General features: G+C 34.6%; 1 protein-coding gene across 4 annotated transcripts in view; it reads left to right on the top strand.

The window, feature by feature from the left end:
- The window catches only part of mub (poly(rC)-binding protein mub), a 212,067-nt gene that overhangs the window by 155,980 nt on the left and 35,870 nt on the right, over positions 1-20,217 (top strand). For all 4 annotated transcript variants that reach the window (XM_089094592.1, XM_089094590.1, XM_089094591.1 and 1 more), the window contains exons 7-8: positions 3,244-3,331; positions 15,309-15,456. In XM_089094592.1, coding sequence (XP_088950718.1) covers positions 3,244-3,331; positions 15,309-15,456 — 236 coding nt within the window. The remainder of the gene's footprint in view (positions 1-3,243; positions 3,332-15,308; positions 15,457-20,217) is intronic.

The raw sequence follows: 20,217 nt of genomic DNA, 5'->3' as shown, positions 1-20,217 counted from the left end.
GCTATTGGATATAGATCTGTTGGAGAGATCTTTGTCTCTTTTATATTCCTCTTGATAAAACAGAAGCAATTATAGGATCTTTCATGTCGGACAGGAAGATATTTTTAAGATTCATGGCTGGTTAGGCTGCTTATGAAAAGGTTAATTGAACGTGGTAATTGGTAATTGGATGTGGTAGAAAACCTTCAACAGAATTTTCAATGTCAAATCTTGTATTTTTATTGCTTTGATGACATTATTGAAGCACCAATAATAAACGTCTAATGCAGTCTTAAAGACTATTTGAACCATGTAATGTTTACAGTTTGTTTTTCAGCTCTAGTATTAAAAGAATAAAAACTTTCAACTCAGTTACTTTACATGGTTTGTTAGACATTGACGTGAATGGAAGAGAAAATAGTATCAAGTTTGGCATCCAGCATACACGTTCAGTTCATTACTGTCGTCACTTCATTCTCTTTTCTTCTCCTAACTTCAAAATGAGTATTAAAAGTTGGAATTTCAGCAAACAATCAGATACAATCAGAAAAGAGAAAGCACATAGAAACAAAACACCAAAAAAAAAGAAGCATATTGTGTTTCTGGGATCATGTAACAGTTTTTTATCTACTTTTTAATAGGTTTCGTTTTATGTAGGCCATGTATGCCTGTAGTATAAGAGAAATGACTCTCTAATATATTGACAAATTAGCTCAAATAAACTGACTCGTAATATTTCCCGGCATTTGCAAAATTCTGAAAAGTAGGGCTTTACTGGGTAATTTAAAAAAAAGTTTACCTTACGAAAGTAAAGAGCGAAGTTGAAACTTGAGCCAAAAATGTTGCTTAAGAGATTACGCAAGCTATGTAGTCTACAACACTAGCTGAAACAGACTCGGAATACTTTCAAGTATCTGTAGAATTCTGAAAACTAGAATCTTAGTTCCCGGTCCCCGCCCATTTTTGCCCCTTCACTCAGATGTTGAAGAAAACCTCTTTGGGGTAGTATTTTTCATTGGTTTTGTGTTTCGATTGGAAAATGCTTTTCTTAGTATTTTTATTTTAAAAAAGAAAATTACCCCCACCCCCTTTTGATCTTGCAAAAAACATTTTGTCCTCCTCCCTTCTAAATTTTCATGAAATAACACCACTTTAATGTACTGAAGGCAATACAAATAGTCAGCTGTCAATTTCAAGAAGTTTATTTGTCTACTGTCTTTCAACGCTTGGAACATATTTTAAGATTAAAGTTCAAGAATAATTAGCTTAAAACCCGGCATTGTGCTCCGAATAAAGGTAAATAACACACGCTCATTCTCTAATTGTTATTTTTTTTTATCTAAACAAATAGAATGTATGTAAGGAAATGTACATCGTTTTCATTTAAGTGTAAGTTTAAAAAATCACCATGAACAAATAGAGTAGTTTCTATTCATTTTAAGTTTTACCTTTGCTCTTTACTTTTACTCGAAAAAGGTACAGTTTAAAATACATTTTATGATTAGTTGTGGTCTCTGGGAGTTAGAGCCTCGAAAGTGAAATCATGAATTTTTTTTAACTAGAGTGAGTATGATTAGACAGAATTAGTTCTTTTATATTTGAAGCTTTGATAAACACATTAACTTCTTGCTTCTTTTCTTTGAATTTGTTCCTTTTTAAGTCTTCTACGCAAATAAATTTTTTGCTAGAAATGAGGGAACTGTCAGCCCTATTAGCGTCCTACTTTAGAGGTCATTCACAGTTGTCGAAATTGCGTCTCGCAGCTCGTAGAGTCAGCCGAGATGTGTATGCACCAAACAGTAGTGTTTAATATTAAAAATGTGAAAAAAAAAAAAAAATTAAGAGCGTCTGGAGAACTTTATAAGACATGTTGGCTTCTCTATTATTTTGACTGGTTTACGAGCAAAAACTCAAGTAAGCCATTTATAAGCTATTTATACTTCAGGACAATCATAAACCCATCTAGCAGGTTGTCAAAACTTTTCCTTTTTCTCCGCCCTGCAAACAAGGTGGAAAAAAATGTATTTACGAAGACGGTACATCTGTCACTTATATCAGCCAATTAAAAATTCAAATAGCTTCAACTAGTGCCAGATAGAACTCCATTTGATTTTTTGTTCTACAATAGACTTGAATTGATCTGGGGTAATAATGACAAGGAACTAAACTAAATTTCATTTATTCGTTTGTATCTTATGATAATTGTAATTTCTGGAGTCTGCATAATGAATCACTATCCGAAAGTTTTTTTTGGGGGGGAGGAGAGGGGGCAATGGATTTTACTGATCGGCTGGTCGTTTTTACTGACTGAGACCGATCGCCTTCCATTGATTCTACGTCATTTATTTTCATCTGCCCATTTACTTATAATTAAGAGTAAATATATATACGTATATATATATATATATATATATATATATATATATATATATATATATAATATATATATATATATATATATATATATATATATATATATATATATATATATATATATATATATATATATATATATATATAAATGAGCTAGTAAAATAGCAACGGTTCGCACCAGTATTTTACCTACTTATTTTTTTACCGGCTGACTAAAAACGTTGGGCGTGGGTATCTGACCTCCTCTCCCATACGTGACGACCCTACTTCCAGACAAATAAAGAAGAGCAAAGAGAAAACTGTTTCGATTTCAGTTACAGTTGGTTTGATCTACCTGCTGACAACAGAGCTGGGTTCACCGACTTTTTATCACCTATTTCTCCTCCCTCGGGATTTTGAACCTCGTAATGCTCTGGTGTAATCTCCCTATATTAAAGAATCAATAGTTTTTTTTTAATTCGTGTGAAAAACGGAAAAAAAGAACATTTTTTGGAGGCCTAAGCACCCGTTTAGGATAATTTTTTTTTTTTTTTTTTTTTTTTAAATGACAACCTCACCTACGAGATCAGCAACCGTCAGAAACGTCTGCACTATTGATCGCGTCGAGACTGATTGCGTGAAACGCGTTTAATGAAATTTATAGTAAATAGAATCTAAATGATCAAAAAAATTCCCAGTTTCAAAACAACTCCTTACGCATAAAAAGTCGTTATACGAAAAGGACCTCTACTTTGAATAAAAGAAATAGCTCCAATTCTAAGGAGAAGTAAAGGAATGATGTTGCTTCCATTTAAGCTTTTACTAAATTCATTTGGCGTTTTACGACCTTTTACGGTCAGAGCTGCCATTGTTTTCGCCCAACATTTGTTTAATTAGTTTGTTCTTTTTCAGTTAACAAAATTGACTGGTTCACCTCTTGCCAGCTTAGCTGCATTGGGGCTTGGTGGCATTGGTGGAGCAACGGGACTCAATCCCGCTGGTAATTATTCAATTTTGACTTTTCTCTGCTCTTCCAAGGGCAAGCTTCGTTCATAACAATTGATAGATTTTAACAACACTTACATTTTCAGCCCTTAGATTAACTTTTAAGACTTATTGTAGCAGATCATGTATGAAACAGAAAAGAATAACCGATTAGCATAAATATTAGATTATGTCATTGAATTTAGTATTCGATTTCGGAGCCCGTTTAATGTATCCTTTTCTGTCTATTCCCTTGCAAAATCATTAGTTTTCCATCGAAACTAGTAACTTAAAACTATAATTGCTCTAAGATTCTTTTTTTCACCTAATTTGTTTTGATTTTGGACGATCTAGCATTTCTATTTTTCAAAATTTTGAACTTGATAGCCCTGGTTACTAGGTTTTTCAGTTTCTGTAGCAAACCTGACTTAATCAAGTCAATCTCTGAATGACCAATCAGCAGTAAGAATCTACAGAATGAGGATAATCTTTTTTATAACCTATTCCTCTTTTAGTTATATATTCATGCCAGGGCGTTGGAATTCCTAAAAGAATGTGTGAAATCAGTGAAATCTGCTATTCAGAAAGAAAAAGGGAAAACATGCCTCGACGCTCGATATTTTTTTGTATTTTAATATCTATGTTTTAATGTATATAGATGTTATTATCAAAGCCCAACAGATTCACCACTTCATTCATAATGTCCAGTAAATACTGTAATTTCCTGCAGATTTCGGACATTGCTCATTCAAAACATTCGTTTTGCTCGGATATTGTGTATCGTAAATGAAATTGCATTTTGTCCATTACGTAATTACTTACTGTATTCATGAGTTTCAAAAATGTTCCATTTAATTTTCTTTCCTTTTCTGTGTCTTAAAAGAAGGGAGGGCTAGCTGTATTGTTCTTGTTTCTTTGCATTCATCCACTTTTCTCGATTGGAATAGCTTTTGTGAGCGATGTTATACCTTCGAAGATCGATATATCTTGTAAAGGAAAAGCTAGAAAACTCAATTTCCACTGAGAGGTGAAGTTTCTACCTTTTGTTGGACGTTTGAAAATCCATAAGTGTAAGATAGGAAACGGTTTCCTCTGGGACTGAACTAAGTACAACTTTTAAACGCGCGAAAAAGAAGTTAAATATTCGTTACTAACTTCAGCTTTTTTTAGTTTTATTGTTGCGGTCTGAACTTTTGATTTTTCATGTCGAACATATATAATTGCTAACGGCTAATTATTCTTTATATCCATCATTAATCTTATATTATTTGTTGCCCTTGTTTCAGCTTTCGGGTAATAACATCCTAATATTCGTGTGTTCTAACGCATCTTGACAAGTTATTTGGGGTAGTTTCTCAACTCTCTCTATGTTCTGGTTATGTTTGCACAAAAGAACTTGTGTTGTCTAGTGGATCTATTATTCATTGTCTTATATTTGATCAAAAATTTGCTACTTAGTAATAAAATTAAAATTTCAGCATTTGCAGGGGCGTCTTTTGGGAGGGGCAAGGGGGGGGCAGTTGTCCCTCCAATAATGGGAAGAAGAAATTATTATATAACCCATGCTTCTTGAATATCCAGACGTGGACCCCTCTTGCCCTCCCCCCCCCCCAATTAAAATACTGTAGATTCGCCCCTGAGCATTTGGCACATTCTTTTTCCTTTGGTGCAAGCAGTTATAGTTTAGTGATGTTTACCTTTTCCCCTTGCAAATCTCCTGTTCCATAGCAGGACTATCAAAGCAGGACTTTTCTTGCCTAAGCAGGACTTTTCTTGCCTAGGGAAACAGAGTTTTCATCGATTTACGTATCCCTTATAACTCTAAAGTCGTGATTCCCAACGTGAGGTAAAGGCCCTACCGGTGGGGCATAGCAGTATTATGAGGGGTCATGGGCAGGACGTGTTCACTTTGGCTGACTTTACTTTAGAACTTTAAATGTGATAAAGGGAAAAAAATTATGTGAGTGACGTCACGTTCATACGCATTTAAAGAGGAAAAAAGATACATGTTGGTGGTATTGCAATGAAGTCGTACATTGTATAAAACGTCTTGTATTCAGATAATATTTTTCATTAGTATGAAATATGCCTAGAGGACGACCAGAAAAACGATACCAGCTAATGGCCTTTTAAAGAAAGGGGTGTTAGGATTTTAGAAATGTCTAGGTGGGACATGGCCAAAAATATATTGGGAACAACGGCTCTAAAGTAAAGAATTATAGCCAGAGTTGCATTTTCTACTTTTGGGGGGAGAGTCCCAAACTCGTTTTGCTGTTTAATACTTTTTTTTCCTTTTTTTTAACGTGGAATCTTCATAAATCTGTATGCTTCAACCTATGCTTGATTATTGAAGCAGTGTTATGAATGATCTTAAGTTTTAAACTCTTCAGTAAGGCCAAGTTATTCTACATTTAACATTTTTTAACGAATCTTTTTGACAGGGAAGCTCATTTGTTTCTAATAAATTCTTTTTGTTTCCTGTATTTGAGAAAAGGAGTCGCGGTTTCAGGCCCTCTATTTTTGGTAATGGATCTCAATTCAGAGCCTTTTGTAAGCAGCTTACATTTGGCTATACATCTTAATATCCCTAGAATATTTTATAAGCAAAAACAAGCCCGATGGACACAGTTGAGTTAGAGTTGCCAGATCAGGATTAGAGATTGTGTCAGATCAGGAGTCTTTGAGTTGCCATAGTAGGATCTGATTAGGCTTAAAATAAGATGAATGCGTAAATTTTTAAAGTGGTGCTCACATGCACATCAAGCTAAACATGCATATAAATGAAGATTTTAAACGCATTTTATGAAGAAAGTGGCAACCAAAGTTTCTGGATTGGCTAAATTTACAATCCCAGACAGTGAGCTCCTGGATCCAGAACTAGTTGAACAGGAAAAGGTACTGCGTAGGCACGAAAGTCTTTCTAGGCCTGCGCATCAATACTGCTTAATAAAACAAATTAATATTCACTCTTGTATGTGACAAAGATTTTCTAGTAAAACTCTCCATCGCTTATATTGGCTGTATCTATAGTGAATTCCCCCTCCCTCAGCTATGGCTCCGCGCGAAGATATTAAACACCATCTTTCCAGTTTTTTATTTATTTCCGGAAAAAGATATAAAAAACGGCATTTTCGAGCGCTTCAAACATAACTGGCATAACTTCTATGCACTTTTAAATAATAACTTGCAACACAAAATTAACCCGTCCCTAGATCTGACACAGTCACCAGGTGACGGTTAAGGTCTTGTAACGGTTAAATTTTGTCGCACTGAAACGTATCCTCATTTGAGTCAAGAAAAAAGCTATCTTCGTTTTCCTAAAGCTTCATACTATATGTTTTTTTTTTTTTTTTTTTTTTTTTTTTTTTTTTCAATTAGAGAACGCAATTGCAACAATTAATTTTGTTTGGTGGAGCAATTCTAGAAAATAGCTTACGGACCATCTTCTTTATTTATTGTTAAATTTCATCATCTGTAATACCTTTATTCTACCTTTTTCAAAAAAAAACCTAATTTCTTACAAAATTGCTTAATTTATTGTAGAAATTGATACTCGGAGCACAGAAATCCTTAATACAGTTTTCCTCTTCTTAGGGCTGAATTTTTTTTTCTTTTTTTTTTGAATAGGTCTTTTCAAATAGAAATGCTGCTGTAGGAGGAAAAATTGCAAGGCCATTTCTTTCCGCAAAATGTATGAGAAAAAGAGCCCTTTACTGCCTTTCATCTTGTAATTAATGTGTGTGTGTGTGTGCGTGCCTAAGTTGATGGAAGTGATTTGCTTCTAGTATCTTTACCCTGGAGCAAGTGAAGGATACGAATCACTCATTATTCTTTTGAAAAATCTTGAAATAAAAGCATCTCTGCTATAGAGTTATTGGATATTCTGCAGGGGAAAGAAAAAAAGTAATTTGTCGAAAAATAATGACGTTAGTAGTTTCGTGATAATATATTTACCTACATTGTATCGCAAGGCCTTAGGAAATCCATAAAGAGAACATAAAGAAAAGTGAAATCAGCTTCATTTCTTAAACGAGGCTTTTATTTGAGAGTAAGTACCAAAAGCTATTCTAGAATGATACGGGTAATTCATTCTGCATCTCATCTCTCGGAAACGAAATATTCTGGATAAAATGGGAATTTGCATAAGTTCTTAGACGGAAATTTAGACAGGGAAAACTCACATTTTCTTCCCAAATTGATTTTTCCTGGAAATGGTGTAGATCTGCAATTCAAGAATTGGTTGAAAATTTAGTTAAAGGCCATAAAAATACACAGATCTTATCTAAATAGTTTCAGTTAATTATGTTTAGAATTTTTCAAACAAATTGAAATGAATGAAAGTATGAAAAGTTTTTATGAAACTTGTCTTGTATACGTTGGACGTTGGGTCAAATTTCGTTCCTCGGCCTTTAAGTCTCTCTACAATTCTACCCATGCAAAAATAGTCAATATACTGCTGCTACTACTACTAGTAATAACTCACTGTAGCACCAAGATGCTTGAGGCCAACACAGCTACGCACACTCCTCTTCCTTCCCAATCAATTCAAAGCCTCCCTCTTTATACTCTATTGGCCGACAAGGACTATCTTGAGCAATCTGTCATCTCTCATCCCAGAACGTGTCCTAGTCATCTCAACCTTTCTCACATTATAGCCCTAAAAAGCAGGATTAAACCATATTTTTCGTACAGCTTACTGTTTGAGATACGGTCAGTCATTAGGGTACGCAAAACAATCCGTGGGCAATTTCTCTGAAAAACATCTAGCAAATACTCCTCCGTCTTTCAGAGTGCCCACGCTTCACAAGAATACTTGGCCACTGTCATCATTTTAGCTTCCGATATTCTAATTTTGATTCGCAGACTCATCTTCCTATTCTTCCATACTTTTTTCAACTGTGAAGAAACACCCTGGGCCTTGGCTATTCCACTTTTAACATCTTTGCTGCACCCACCGTCTTTACTAAAAATAATACCTAGGTAGTGAAGCTGTCCTCTTGATAGATTTTCTCGTCTTCCAACATCACCTCTTCACCTTCACTTCTTCCTAGTCTTATCGATTTATTCTTCTTAACATTATTTTTCAAACTTATTATTGCACCCTGAACTCTCAGAACTTCGAAAAATTCATTCATTTTGATAACGTTCTCTTCCTTTCAAAAATTCATTCAATGCTTAGATCATGAGCACAGTCTAAGTCTAGGAAAGTTTTACTCCAATTTATTTCGTGTTCTCCCATTGCCTTTGCTGTGATCCTTAGGATTAAGTTCGTCAAAATGTTCCATATAAATGGGGATAGGATGGAATCCTGCTTAACTTCTGATTTAATGCAAAACCAGCTACTAACTTCATTTCCTACCTTAACTGCAGCAATATTATTCTCGTACATAGCACTAATCAATTAATGCATTTACCTGGTATACCATATAAGGATAGGACATTCGCTAAAGATGGATCGATATATCTATTTATCAATAAATGAAAAGCTTCTCGTGCATAAGCGTTTACTTTTCTCTTAACAACTGGAAGCTTCTGTTTATGAACGTAGTCGAGAGGTTTCAATTTTGAATACCATCCTAATCTTCATTTTGCTATAGCTCCGCGTAGATGGCGGGATCGCACCATATTTTGGTGCAGCCTATTGTCCAATATACGGCTGTTCGAACAAGTACCTAAAACTATTTTGAGACAATCTTTCTGGAGAACATCTACCACACGTCCATACCCTCCTCAGCCTTTCCGACTGCCCATATCTCTGAGCCGTACTTGATCACTTTTATCACTGTGGTTTCTAGTATCCTAATCTTGCTCCTAAGACCTTGCTTCCTGTTGTTTCAAACTTCTTTCAACTTTGAAAAAAAACACCCCCTGTTGCTTGGCTATTCCACTCTTTACATCTTCGCTGTAACCACCATCCTTGTTAACAACGCTGCCTAATCCACCCTTTCAATTTTCTCGCCACGTGACGTCACGTCTCCATCCTCATTTATTCCTGTCTTATGTAATTGATCATCTTAACAGGAATTGTCAAACCTATTCTCACACCCTGAATTCTCAATCCCTCGAAAATTTTATTTATTTCGCTAGCATATTTATCAATGACACTAACATATTTATCAATGATTAGGGACGTATGCAGAGGGGGGGGGACTCAGGATCCTCCCCAAAATCCAACATTTTCTTAAATTTCTGGTTACTTCTTATTCAAACTATCAATTTTTTGTATTGTTATTGAGTACGCCCCCCCCCTGAGAAAAAAAAAAATTATTTGGCCCTCCGAAAAAAAAAAAAAAAACCCCCGGACGTGCCCGACTCAAATTATTTGTATTGCCTAAGTCTAGTAAATTTTTACCTTATCATTTAATGCCAGTTTACCATTATTACGTCTATGGTTTCGTTGAAATATTGATTATCAAAAATTTTGTTTTTCAAATTGACCTCTGATTCTGAATGGTTTCCTTGCCTTTCTATTCAATCACCAAGTTCTCGTTTTAAGCGCTGTAGAACAATAACTAGTGGAAATAAACCGTTCAGGCGTGAATTTAGATTTTTTTTAATACAAATCAAATGCAGATGTATAAATAAAATAGAAAAATACCCAGACAGTCCCAGACGTTGATCAGTTAACTGGGAAGGAAAAAATATACGTAAACTCGATCCCTTGACTCATAATTCAAAGATTCCCCTAGCAATAAACAATAAATCCACTAACCATCAGTTCCACACAAATACAGCTAATCTTAACAAATATAAAAACTTAGTCATCATAAGAAAATAAAAAGTGTTCATCAACAATAAGAACAAGCTTCGACTACAAAAAAAAATATAAAATATAAAAAAATAATATAAAATATATCTACCTAAAATTAATATTATTTAGATCCACCAAAATTTGTTTTTAAATTAACCAAGAGTGTAGGATTCCCGAACCCCGACAGGAATAGAGTTCCCAGCACGACCTAGAGCAACTGTCAGACAAAATTCTAAACGCACTGTTGGGGTAGTAGACACCATCATGCATCCTGATTTCGAACCCTACATGGGTTTTGTATCATTCAGCTCACCACTTGGAGGACCTCAAAGAAACATTAGGGCATATCTCCGTCTAAATGATTGAATCCGAATAAACCCATCCACGGTTTATACAAATCGTTCAGCTTCAAGAGGTGAACAGAAGTATGTATGGTGGAATGAAGGACTTTGGCTTCTTTTTGTAGGAGATTATATAAAGGTGCGAGCATAGATGGAAAAGTAGAAATCTATGCAGACCAACATTATAAAAGATACGGATAAATATGAGAAAGGTATAAAGACATTGAACGAAAACAAAGAAAAATGTGTCTTAGTTTTCGTGAAATTTTTATTCCTAGAAATCGTAAAATGTTTCGTAAACTTCCTTTAGCAATATAATAAAATATGACAAACACTATTATATTTTTTATTCCAGTTTCCTCCAATAATGCAAAATCCACAAAGTACTACTTAAATAGAAATAGACGGAGAGATATGAAGACGAGTTTTTTTTCAGTCGTTTAAGATAGGTGTGTGTGCAAATGTCGGTTTACAGGGAGCTACTAAATAAGAAAAACAACAAGTTTTTTCAACTGAAAGTAAGGAGCAACATTAAGACTTAAATCCTCGATACCTCGTTCTTTACGATAAAGTCTAACTTGTTGCTCCAGTTATTTAAGAATGACTCCTGAAACGCAAGGGCCGTTTGATTGGAATTGATTTTTTTTCAAAACTTCTAAATAAACTATAGCGTAAAGAGTGAGGTATTGAGGAGGGTTCAATCCCGCTCATATACTTAATAAATTCTGTTCGTTTTGAGTTCTAATTTTGTTCCTTACTTTTAGTTCAAAAAACTTGTTTTTTAATTTATTTTCTGATTGTTTTTTAAATAAAACCGAAACATCCAGTTCCCTTCCCCACGAAAAATTCCTCCATGGAAAGATCCTCCCACGTAAACCCCTCTCCAGAAAATCCTCTCGAAAAATATCTGTTTACTCCCAATAGCCAATACTATATGTAAACAATGGACAAATTTCATAGCTTGCAGCCCTTCCCCGGGGGCTGTGAGGGTCAAGTTATCCTCAAAGACATAGCTATTAGATCTTTCGACTATGCTGAACAAAAGGGCTATCTCAAAATTTCGATCGGGCGAGTTTGGGGAATAAGGGAGTGGAAGAAGAGCTAGCTGCCCTCCTATATTTTGGTCACTTAAAAAGAGCGCTAAAACTTTTTATTTCCAATCAAATGAGTCCTCTCCCGATCTTCTAGGATCACTGGTTTGATCTGATCACCCCCCCCCCCCAAAAAAAACGAATAAACACGCATCCTAGATCTTGCTTCTTCAAAAAAAAAAATGAAGCAAAATTCCACATTTTTGTATATAAGAGCTTGAAATCACCACATTAGGGTTCTCTGACATGCTGAATCGGATGGTGTGATTTTCATTAAGTTTACCTGATGTTTTGAGGGTGATTCTCCCCCTTTTCAAAAGTGGGTGAATTGTCTCAGGCTCTTAAATTTTGATGGGCAGCATTAAACTTGATGAATTCTATATATTTTGAATAAGCATCACAATTTGATTCTTTTGGTCTATCCATTATTATCAAGACTGTTTCATATAGTTTCGGTTACTATTGAGCCGCATCGTTCCTTACTTACAGATCATTACCACTAACTGTTTTATTCGTCGTTTAGTTGTCCTCGGAAGTGAAATCAACACGCCAACTAGAAAGTGGCCTGATTATATCGGATCTCAGTGCTTTAGTTTTTAGTGAAAGGACTAATAAGAAAACACTGTCGAATAAAGGTGCAGAATGTTTGGATGTACAGTTGGTATAAAAATGCAAGGAGTTTCTCTATATGGAATTACGAGTGATAAAGGCTGGAGGCTTAAGGATAAGTTTATCTGATTTCCTATTGTGATACTATTGAGCGAAATCCGTGTGGCTTTGTTGTATTTTCAGTGGCGTTGGTGGGGAGGGAGGGTAATTGCCCCCTAGATTCTCTTGCCCCCTATATTTTTAAAATTACATTTTGCCCCCATAACCCGTAAATTTTCATGCATTGACGCCATTGTTTGCCTCATTGGTCTCAGCAAATGCCGGGAGCCATCGAAATTCTCAAATGTAAATTTTATACAATTGACTGTTAATCCTAAAAGTTATAGAGAAATGCCAGGAATTAAGTTTTATTTAATACTTGATTTAATCAATGCTAAAAGGAATTAGTTTAAACCTTAATGCTTAAGGCTTATGTTCCCTTTGAAAAAAGCGATTTTGCTGCAACGCTGCAGTAAATTACGTCGAAAAAACAAGATACTTGTGTCATTGGATTCATAAGTTTGAAATCTATCCATTCACCTAGCCAGAACAATGATATTGCTTAAAAATAGATGGCGTATTAAATAGATGATATATCTGTTAGGTCAATGTTTAAGCCACCATTAAAATTGACTCAGATTTTTCAAATGGTTTTTCAAATTTCATTATGTCCCATGCTTATGAGATTTTTTTTTTATAATATATCTTTAATAAGGTCCTGTGAATTCAGCAACACGAATTTATTATAATAACTGGAGGAGAATTGCCAAGAAGAACTTTTCTTTTTCTCTCATTAGTCTTATGTAGCTTTTCTTTCAGCAAAAGCCCATTAGCTTAGAAACAGAGATCCCCTCAAACTAAAAATTGCTTTCCCGTGTCTACAAGCGAAATTCTTACCTTCGAAATGTCAATTAGGGGAAGAACAAAGGCAAGAAAATAATCTCTCAGAAATTGATAAGGTGGCCCAACTAGAAGAACTGTCTTGTATACAGTTTTCGCCCATTATTTCTTGTAAATAATGAATTCGTAATATGTACTTTTAACCCATGTTGTTAAAAGAAAAACTTAGTTGTGGATTTATCGGCTCCCTTAAATAAAAGTGTGTATTTTGTTTACGTAATTAAATAGTTGTTTAGCAGCTGCTCGACTCCGGTACGTTTGTCGTGTCTTCTTTAGAGTGGCTGCTGGTATTATTCATATGCTGAAGTATTTTGGTTGCAAATAAATATATTAATTAATCTATTAATCTTATTTCTATTGGTTTGTAGTATACTCACTACTATACGCACGAGTCAAACAGTTCGTGGTAATGAACTGTAAGCAAAGAGCGATTCGGCCCAATAGTAACCGAAACTAAAAAAAAAGGAATTTTAAGAACAATTAATATCTTTCAATGCTTTTGTGTTTCAGCAGCTGTTCTTAAAGAACCGGGGCAAAAAGTCAAGTTTTAGCGTAAAGGGTGAAGTGTTGAGGAGAGGGCAGCCCCCCTCATATACGGAATAATTTCTGATCGTTTAAGCTTAGTGTTTTCCATGTTTTAATTTTCATGTTTAATGAAAGTTTTAATTATCTTTTTAAGAATCATGTAGCCTATTCTCCTCTCCCAGTTCGTAACATGGCTCCTATAAAAGAATAGGTGGCGACGTCTGAAAAAAATGAACTAATCGGTTCTCATTCCTGGAAAGTGGACAAGTACCATATGCTTTTTTTTTAGTCCTCGCTCAACAGAAATTACCATTCATTATCATTATCATTACCATTCATTCATTATCATTCAATACCAGAAACTGTCCATAATTATAGCACTATGCCACACGTTTTCCCCACTATCTCACCTTTTTATCTAAATTTTTCTCGTTTTCATCTACCTGAGCAACCTATGATACAGCTTGTGATACTATGGAGGCGGCAATAATCTTAAGATTTGTTTTTTCTTCTGACCGACATTTGGAATAAATATGATGACAAACAATAATTATAAAATAATGTAATAGACAAAATAATCCGAAAATAATGACTGATAATCGATTTAAGGAGTTTACTCTAACTGTAGTCTGCAATCGATTTGTACCTACCTAAGGATGTATTGGTATCGGGCTAAGTAAGCACCATTTATGTCTATAGAGGACCCTTTAAATATTTAGCTCCGGTGGGAAATACTTATTCTGTCTGTAATCTACCTACCGTAAGAGCCATCCGAGACATGGCCCTTTTGGTCGAATATTTTATTGCATTTTTGCAATATTCTTTAAAATGAGTTATTTTGTATAAATAAATATATTAAGTTAAAAAAAAATGAAGTATATTTCTTAAAAAGTAATTGTTTTTCAGCGACCCTTATTAAAAGGTTACACCTAAAAAGCATGCAAAATAACGCTTATAGTTTCTGAAATGAGTGCGTTATTTCAGAATTTACAAAAATAAAAGCGGTGAAACATATTCTGTTTCCAGAAAATAATATTTATGGTGCTTAATAAGATTATTCACTGCTTGTAAAAGTATTAATGAAAAAGTTATGTTATTAACTCCCCCGCCCCGAAAATCACTAAGTGTTATTAAATAGACTATAATTTGGTTAGTATCGATAAAATTAAAAAAAAAAAAAAAATACAAATGACGTTGTTGTGTTTTATGCCTACATAGGGTGTACTAAAATCTTAAGTTTTTGGCTGAACATTATCCTAAGCGTTCTTTTATATGAGAGGAGGAAATTATAAGGAAACAGAAAAGGAAAAGGAGGAGATATATAAGGAAAAGGTGGGGGAAATAATAAGCTTGAAACACCCGCATTAAATTTAAGTTATTGAAAGTCATTTTGGTGAGAAAGATACTAAGTGTTTTTAAAGCTATTTGAATTATGTACAGTGTGTTAGATTCTGTCTGGTAGTTGTGATTTGGCACTTTTTTTCTTTGTTATGTGACGTTACAGCATGATTTTATTATGTTGCATAATGCTGTATTATGCTGTATAAGAACGCTGGTTCGTTTCTAGCTCAGTAACATTGATTACCTTTAAGTATTACGTGCATAAGGATTCATGGATTTTTTCGTAAATATTTTTTTACACCTAGGTACGGTTTTTCAATGTGAATTCTGTTTTTAAGCAAAGAAAAAGAATTAATATATAAAATGTAATTATTTGTCCTCATTTTTTCCTTGTAGCTTCAGTAGCAGCTTTAGCGGCACTAGCAGGGACTCACTTACGTGGCGTCAACGGAAATAACTCACAGACATCTCACGAAATGACAGTTCCTAATGAATTAATAGGATGTATAATCGGAAAAGGAGGAACCAAAATAGCAGAAATAAGGTAGACTTTTTGGTCTATAAGCAGTGATATAGCCGTACTGCAGGGCATAACCATGACGTTATTCTACCAAAATGTGTTGTAAATTAATTTTGCTGTGCACTGGTATGTTGCAGTATTTTTGTGGGTTGGGGGGGGGGGGGGGGTCAACCCTCCCCTTTAAAAACAGATTATACAAAAACGTAGAAATGGTTTGGAAGCCGGATATTTTGGTTGGGGCAAAAGTACCCCCCTCGTTGAATTGAAAGTTTGTAAGTTACTTGATGGCATACTATGCCATTGGTATGTGTATGTTTTGTTTCCCTCTTCTTCTTCTTAGTATGATCTTAATAATTTGTAAAACCAGTGCTCATTTTGATGAAGATAAAATGCTGAACGAAAAGAAATATTTTCACATTTCTTGAACGTCTGAACAACTTTTGACAGTTGACACGTGAACGTACTCAGGGGTGCCTTGGGGCTCGTCCTCCTTCCTTGTGATGTTCTAAATTTCCTCACGCTTTTTTTTTATTATTGTGGGCCTTAGTTTATTTTAGTTATTTTTAGTAGAAGACGAGTTAAAGGTCTTATGTGCAGCAAATAGTAGAGATTTTTGTACATATAAGAAGATTTATTTAAGATTGGTATATAAAAACGGGGATAACTTCGTAGATGATAGAGCCCGTTCTTTCTATGGTACTTCTTTTTACCGTAATAAGAAACATCACAAGTTAACACAAGAATAGAACAAGCATTGTGGGTAGGAAAACAAGCATTTATTATTTCTAATATACTTCTCCTCAGTTATTACGCTTTTGTATCGACTTCGAGTTCATTCGTGAGTTCTTTGGAGGAACAGTACGAGGTACTATCGCCTGCTGACTCTGTGGCTACGTTGGGCTATAGTTAACCATTATAACTATTATAGAGTAGAGTCAGTAAAAGGGAGTCTGAGCTGATACAATTATGAAAGGTCGGAACCATCGCAGCTGCAACCTACCGGTCGGAACCGGTAGCTTCAACCTAGTAAAGAACGAACCACAGCCCATAGTGACCAAAATCTAGAAAACATGTTAAAAGTTTGAAGTAACCAAGTAAAAAAAAGCCCTATAACACTGCTTCAGGAATCCTAACTATTATTTCGGTTTGTCTTAAAAGTAAAAGTTTATTACAGAAAGAATTTTATGGTGATTTCGAAAAAAGTCTGAAACCCCTCGAAAATGGCGTCTGATCAAAATGAAAAGTCTACCATTGGAATCAGCACGGTCAAAAACCATATTTATGGGAAATCACATCCTCCCCTTCTTTAAAAATAAGGAAAATGACTTTTTCTTGGTTAGCACTGATCCGTCTCCCGTTTTTTTTTTTTTTTCGTTTTTTTTTTTTTCTAGTAAGGCTAGGGGATGACCAGATTGTCATAGAGAGATGTGTAATAGCTAATTTGGACGAAAAATATATTTGCTACTACACTGTTTAAGTAGAAGAAAAGAATTAAGGGCATTTAGCCCCCTCCCTTAAGGTCCCTCTCGCAAAGTCCAACAGTAACAATTTTGAGCCGAGCATTCTTTTTTAGACTAGATCAAACGCCCACTACATATGATTTTGGTATTGATATGATCCTCCATGGTCCCGAGGAAAAGGGCCGCGTAGTGTATTGTTACCGAATATGTTGATATAATGTGTATCGGTATTAGCATATTATTATTGGGCGCATTGGTATTGCAGGTGTCTTGACAGATTTTTAATAGCTCATGCAAAAGATATTGCTCATATCTACGTTCTTCCTATAAATTCAACCATCAGCAAGTTCAAAATGGCACTAAAAACGGCACTTTTGATGCCAAGTCTCAAGTGGAAAAGCGGGGGCTAGTGGGCTACTAGTAATTTTTAGAATGACATTTAATGGCTCATTTCAAAGCTATTGCTTAAACCTACTTGGTGTTTATCAATTCTACCGTCCGTAAGCGTGAAATAGCACTGAAATCAATACTTTTGATGTCACTTCTTAAGTAGAAAAGCTTGGAAGTATAAAACAAAATCATCATTGTAATAATTGTGGTCCAAAATCCGTAAGTGGAGGTTTGCAAGAACATATCTCGTATGTTTCTCCTCCAAGCCCCTTAAGCTACGCAATTAAGGTAAAATCACTAATATAACAGATCTCTTTGTTAGAGGCGCGGTTCTGTTGGTACAGCGTTCGACTTTGAAATAGTGTCTTGCGTTCGATTCCTGCTTGTATGTTTTGTTGGCCTTTATTATGTACGGTTTTCTCCCTTCTAGACGATAGTTTTAAAATTATATTATTTGTTTTGTAAATATGATGCACTTTTTTTTAAAGAATGTCCAAAGAAAGTATTTGGTCAAGCATTTTGATTCAAAAGGGAGTAGAGGTCATCCATTTCATGGTTTCCAACGACATTCTGAGTAGATCTCTAAATCCGTACCCCAACGAATGACGTAATTTGTCAAAGTTCCGTTGGGGGAGGGGGTTCAAAGTTGGAGCCAATTTTCCCAAATCAAGTGAAAATGACAGAGAAAACTGAAAAACTAGCTGTATAGCAAAAAAAAAGATAAAGATGTACCAAAGAAAACTGACCTGTTTCGATGGATGCTTGAATTATGCAGGCTTATCCTGTTTTGACAACATTTTTGGAGAAAATAAATTTCAGCTGGGAGGTGGGGGGCAAATTGAGGTCTGGAGGAAAACTGAGGTCTGGGAGGGGAAGTTGCCCCCTCTGCCCCATAACAAACTACGCCCCTGACCCCAACCCCTTGACACTAAGTGATTGGAGAAGTGTAGGCATGTGGTTCTGGAACCACTCAAAGTTGTACGTTAAAAGAAGGATTACTTTTGCTTACTTATTCAAATCATTTACTTTACAATTCCACCGTAATATTCTCTCTATACGTAAGATTGTACCTCCAAAGAGGAAGAAAGACAAATGAAAACAGTTCTGTAGGAGAATTCAGGTAATTCTTCCCAAAATTGTTTAAATGAAAACAAACTTAGGTTTTAATACCATTTATCGTACCTATACAATAAATTATGTTTTTTTTTAAATTTCCTTTCATTTCTGAGTAATTAGTTGCTTTTTATTTAGGGACAGGTCAAATAAATCCCTAAGCCTAAAGGCACATTTCTGTTGAGGTATCAAAATTTTCGCAAGTATGTCGATATACAAACCTATCCTCTCAGTTAACATTTTTTGTAGAAGCTACTTGCCTGGAGCTAGTTTCTTAAGTGTGACTAAATTTAATTTTTTTAAACAAAGAATTTCTTCTTTTTTTAATTTTTTTTTACGAAAAGAAACGAAGTTGAAACTTAAAACGAATAAAAATTATTGCTTCACGGCCTATCTAACATATATCAATAAAACTAATGAAAATAAATTACCTGGTGATATGTCCTTATGTTTGCAAGATTACCGAAAACTAGCGCTCTGCTTAAAACATAAAAGTCAAACAAAAAAACAAGAATATGGACTTATGAGTGAATTCTAAATACGTAGCTTCGCAACAACAAACTAATCTATAAAGCTTTTCATAGTCCTACAGGAGCTGTGATATCAGTAACTTTTAGTGTAGAATTAGAATTATCTTAAGATCTTAAGCATAAAAATAATAAGTTTAAAGTCATTACACAGCATATAAAATAATGGATTGATTTATCCGGTAACATCTTGGTCTCACCTAGTATTGCTCAAAATGAAGAACTTGTCAGCCGTAATATAAACTCTGGAAATCCCAGTTATTTCTCTTTATAAAATGGAGGAATTTTAGTTGTGATACAAATTCTAAAGCGAGTTTGCTGTCCTTGTACTAATAAGATTCCTTCACTTCGAACTTGTCTACAAAATAATCATGAAATGTCCTTTCCAGATCCAAAACGACAGTCAACCTTCACCGTACCAAGACTCCTATATTGTTTTGTGTTTTCAGTAAAGCGTTAGTTTTCTGTAATCCTACAAACATAGGGAAATATCACCAGTTGATTCATTTGCATTAGTTTTATTCATATATGTTAGATAGGCTGGTAAGTAATAATTTTTGTTCGTTTTAAGTTTCAACTTCGCTATTTACTTCCCTCGAAAAAACTTTGTTTTTTATAAATTAGTATAATGAAAGAAAGGATATGCCACTGTAGATTCTGCAAGAGAGAAAAAAAAAAATCAAGATAACCACCATTTTCATGGCTAAAAAGGCTGTTTTTGTCATTGTTATCTTCCTGAGAGATCTTTGGTGAATTTTGACTTTATTAGTTACCGGGATTTTGTTTGGTACTCGCTTGTATGTGGAAGCATTGCTTTGACCAAGCTCATTTCAAGTTCAGATTCATTTACTGTTAAAATATCAGTCATGTACTACATTCTAAAAAAAAATAACTTGGAACAAAAACAATTTATTGATTTTTATTACCGTTCATAATTAACTATTCTAACAATTAATAAAGAAGAAATGTATTCACAGAGTGCTCAAAGAAATAGAATTGACCTAGCCATTCGCACTCCAACCATCAATTCCAGTCATCAACATCGAAAACTTGTGCCAAGTAACTGGAAAAAAAACAACAACAAATAAATAAAATAAAAAGACCCCTTATCAAATGACTAATAAGTTTTAATTCATTATCGCAGTTTTTCGTACAATGTTTAATGAGTTATATTTGTACCCAGCGAAAGTCTTTGAAGATATGTTTTAAAGGAATCTAAGGCGAGGGACTCCCCAGTCCTGAGAGGAATCGAATTGCAGACACGGTCCATAGCAACGGACATACTGAACTATAAG

The sequence above is a fragment of the Artemia sp. Qi Xiang Cuo genome, chromosome 9 (genome assembly GCF_049724085.1).
Source record: "Artemia sp. Qi Xiang Cuo chromosome 9, ASM4972408v1, whole genome shotgun sequence".
Classification (NCBI taxonomy): Eukaryota; Metazoa; Arthropoda; class Branchiopoda; order Anostraca; family Artemiidae; genus Artemia; species Artemia sp. Qi Xiang Cuo.
Note: the sequence above shows the minus strand (reverse complement) of the source record. Positions and strands in the feature narration are given on the sequence as shown.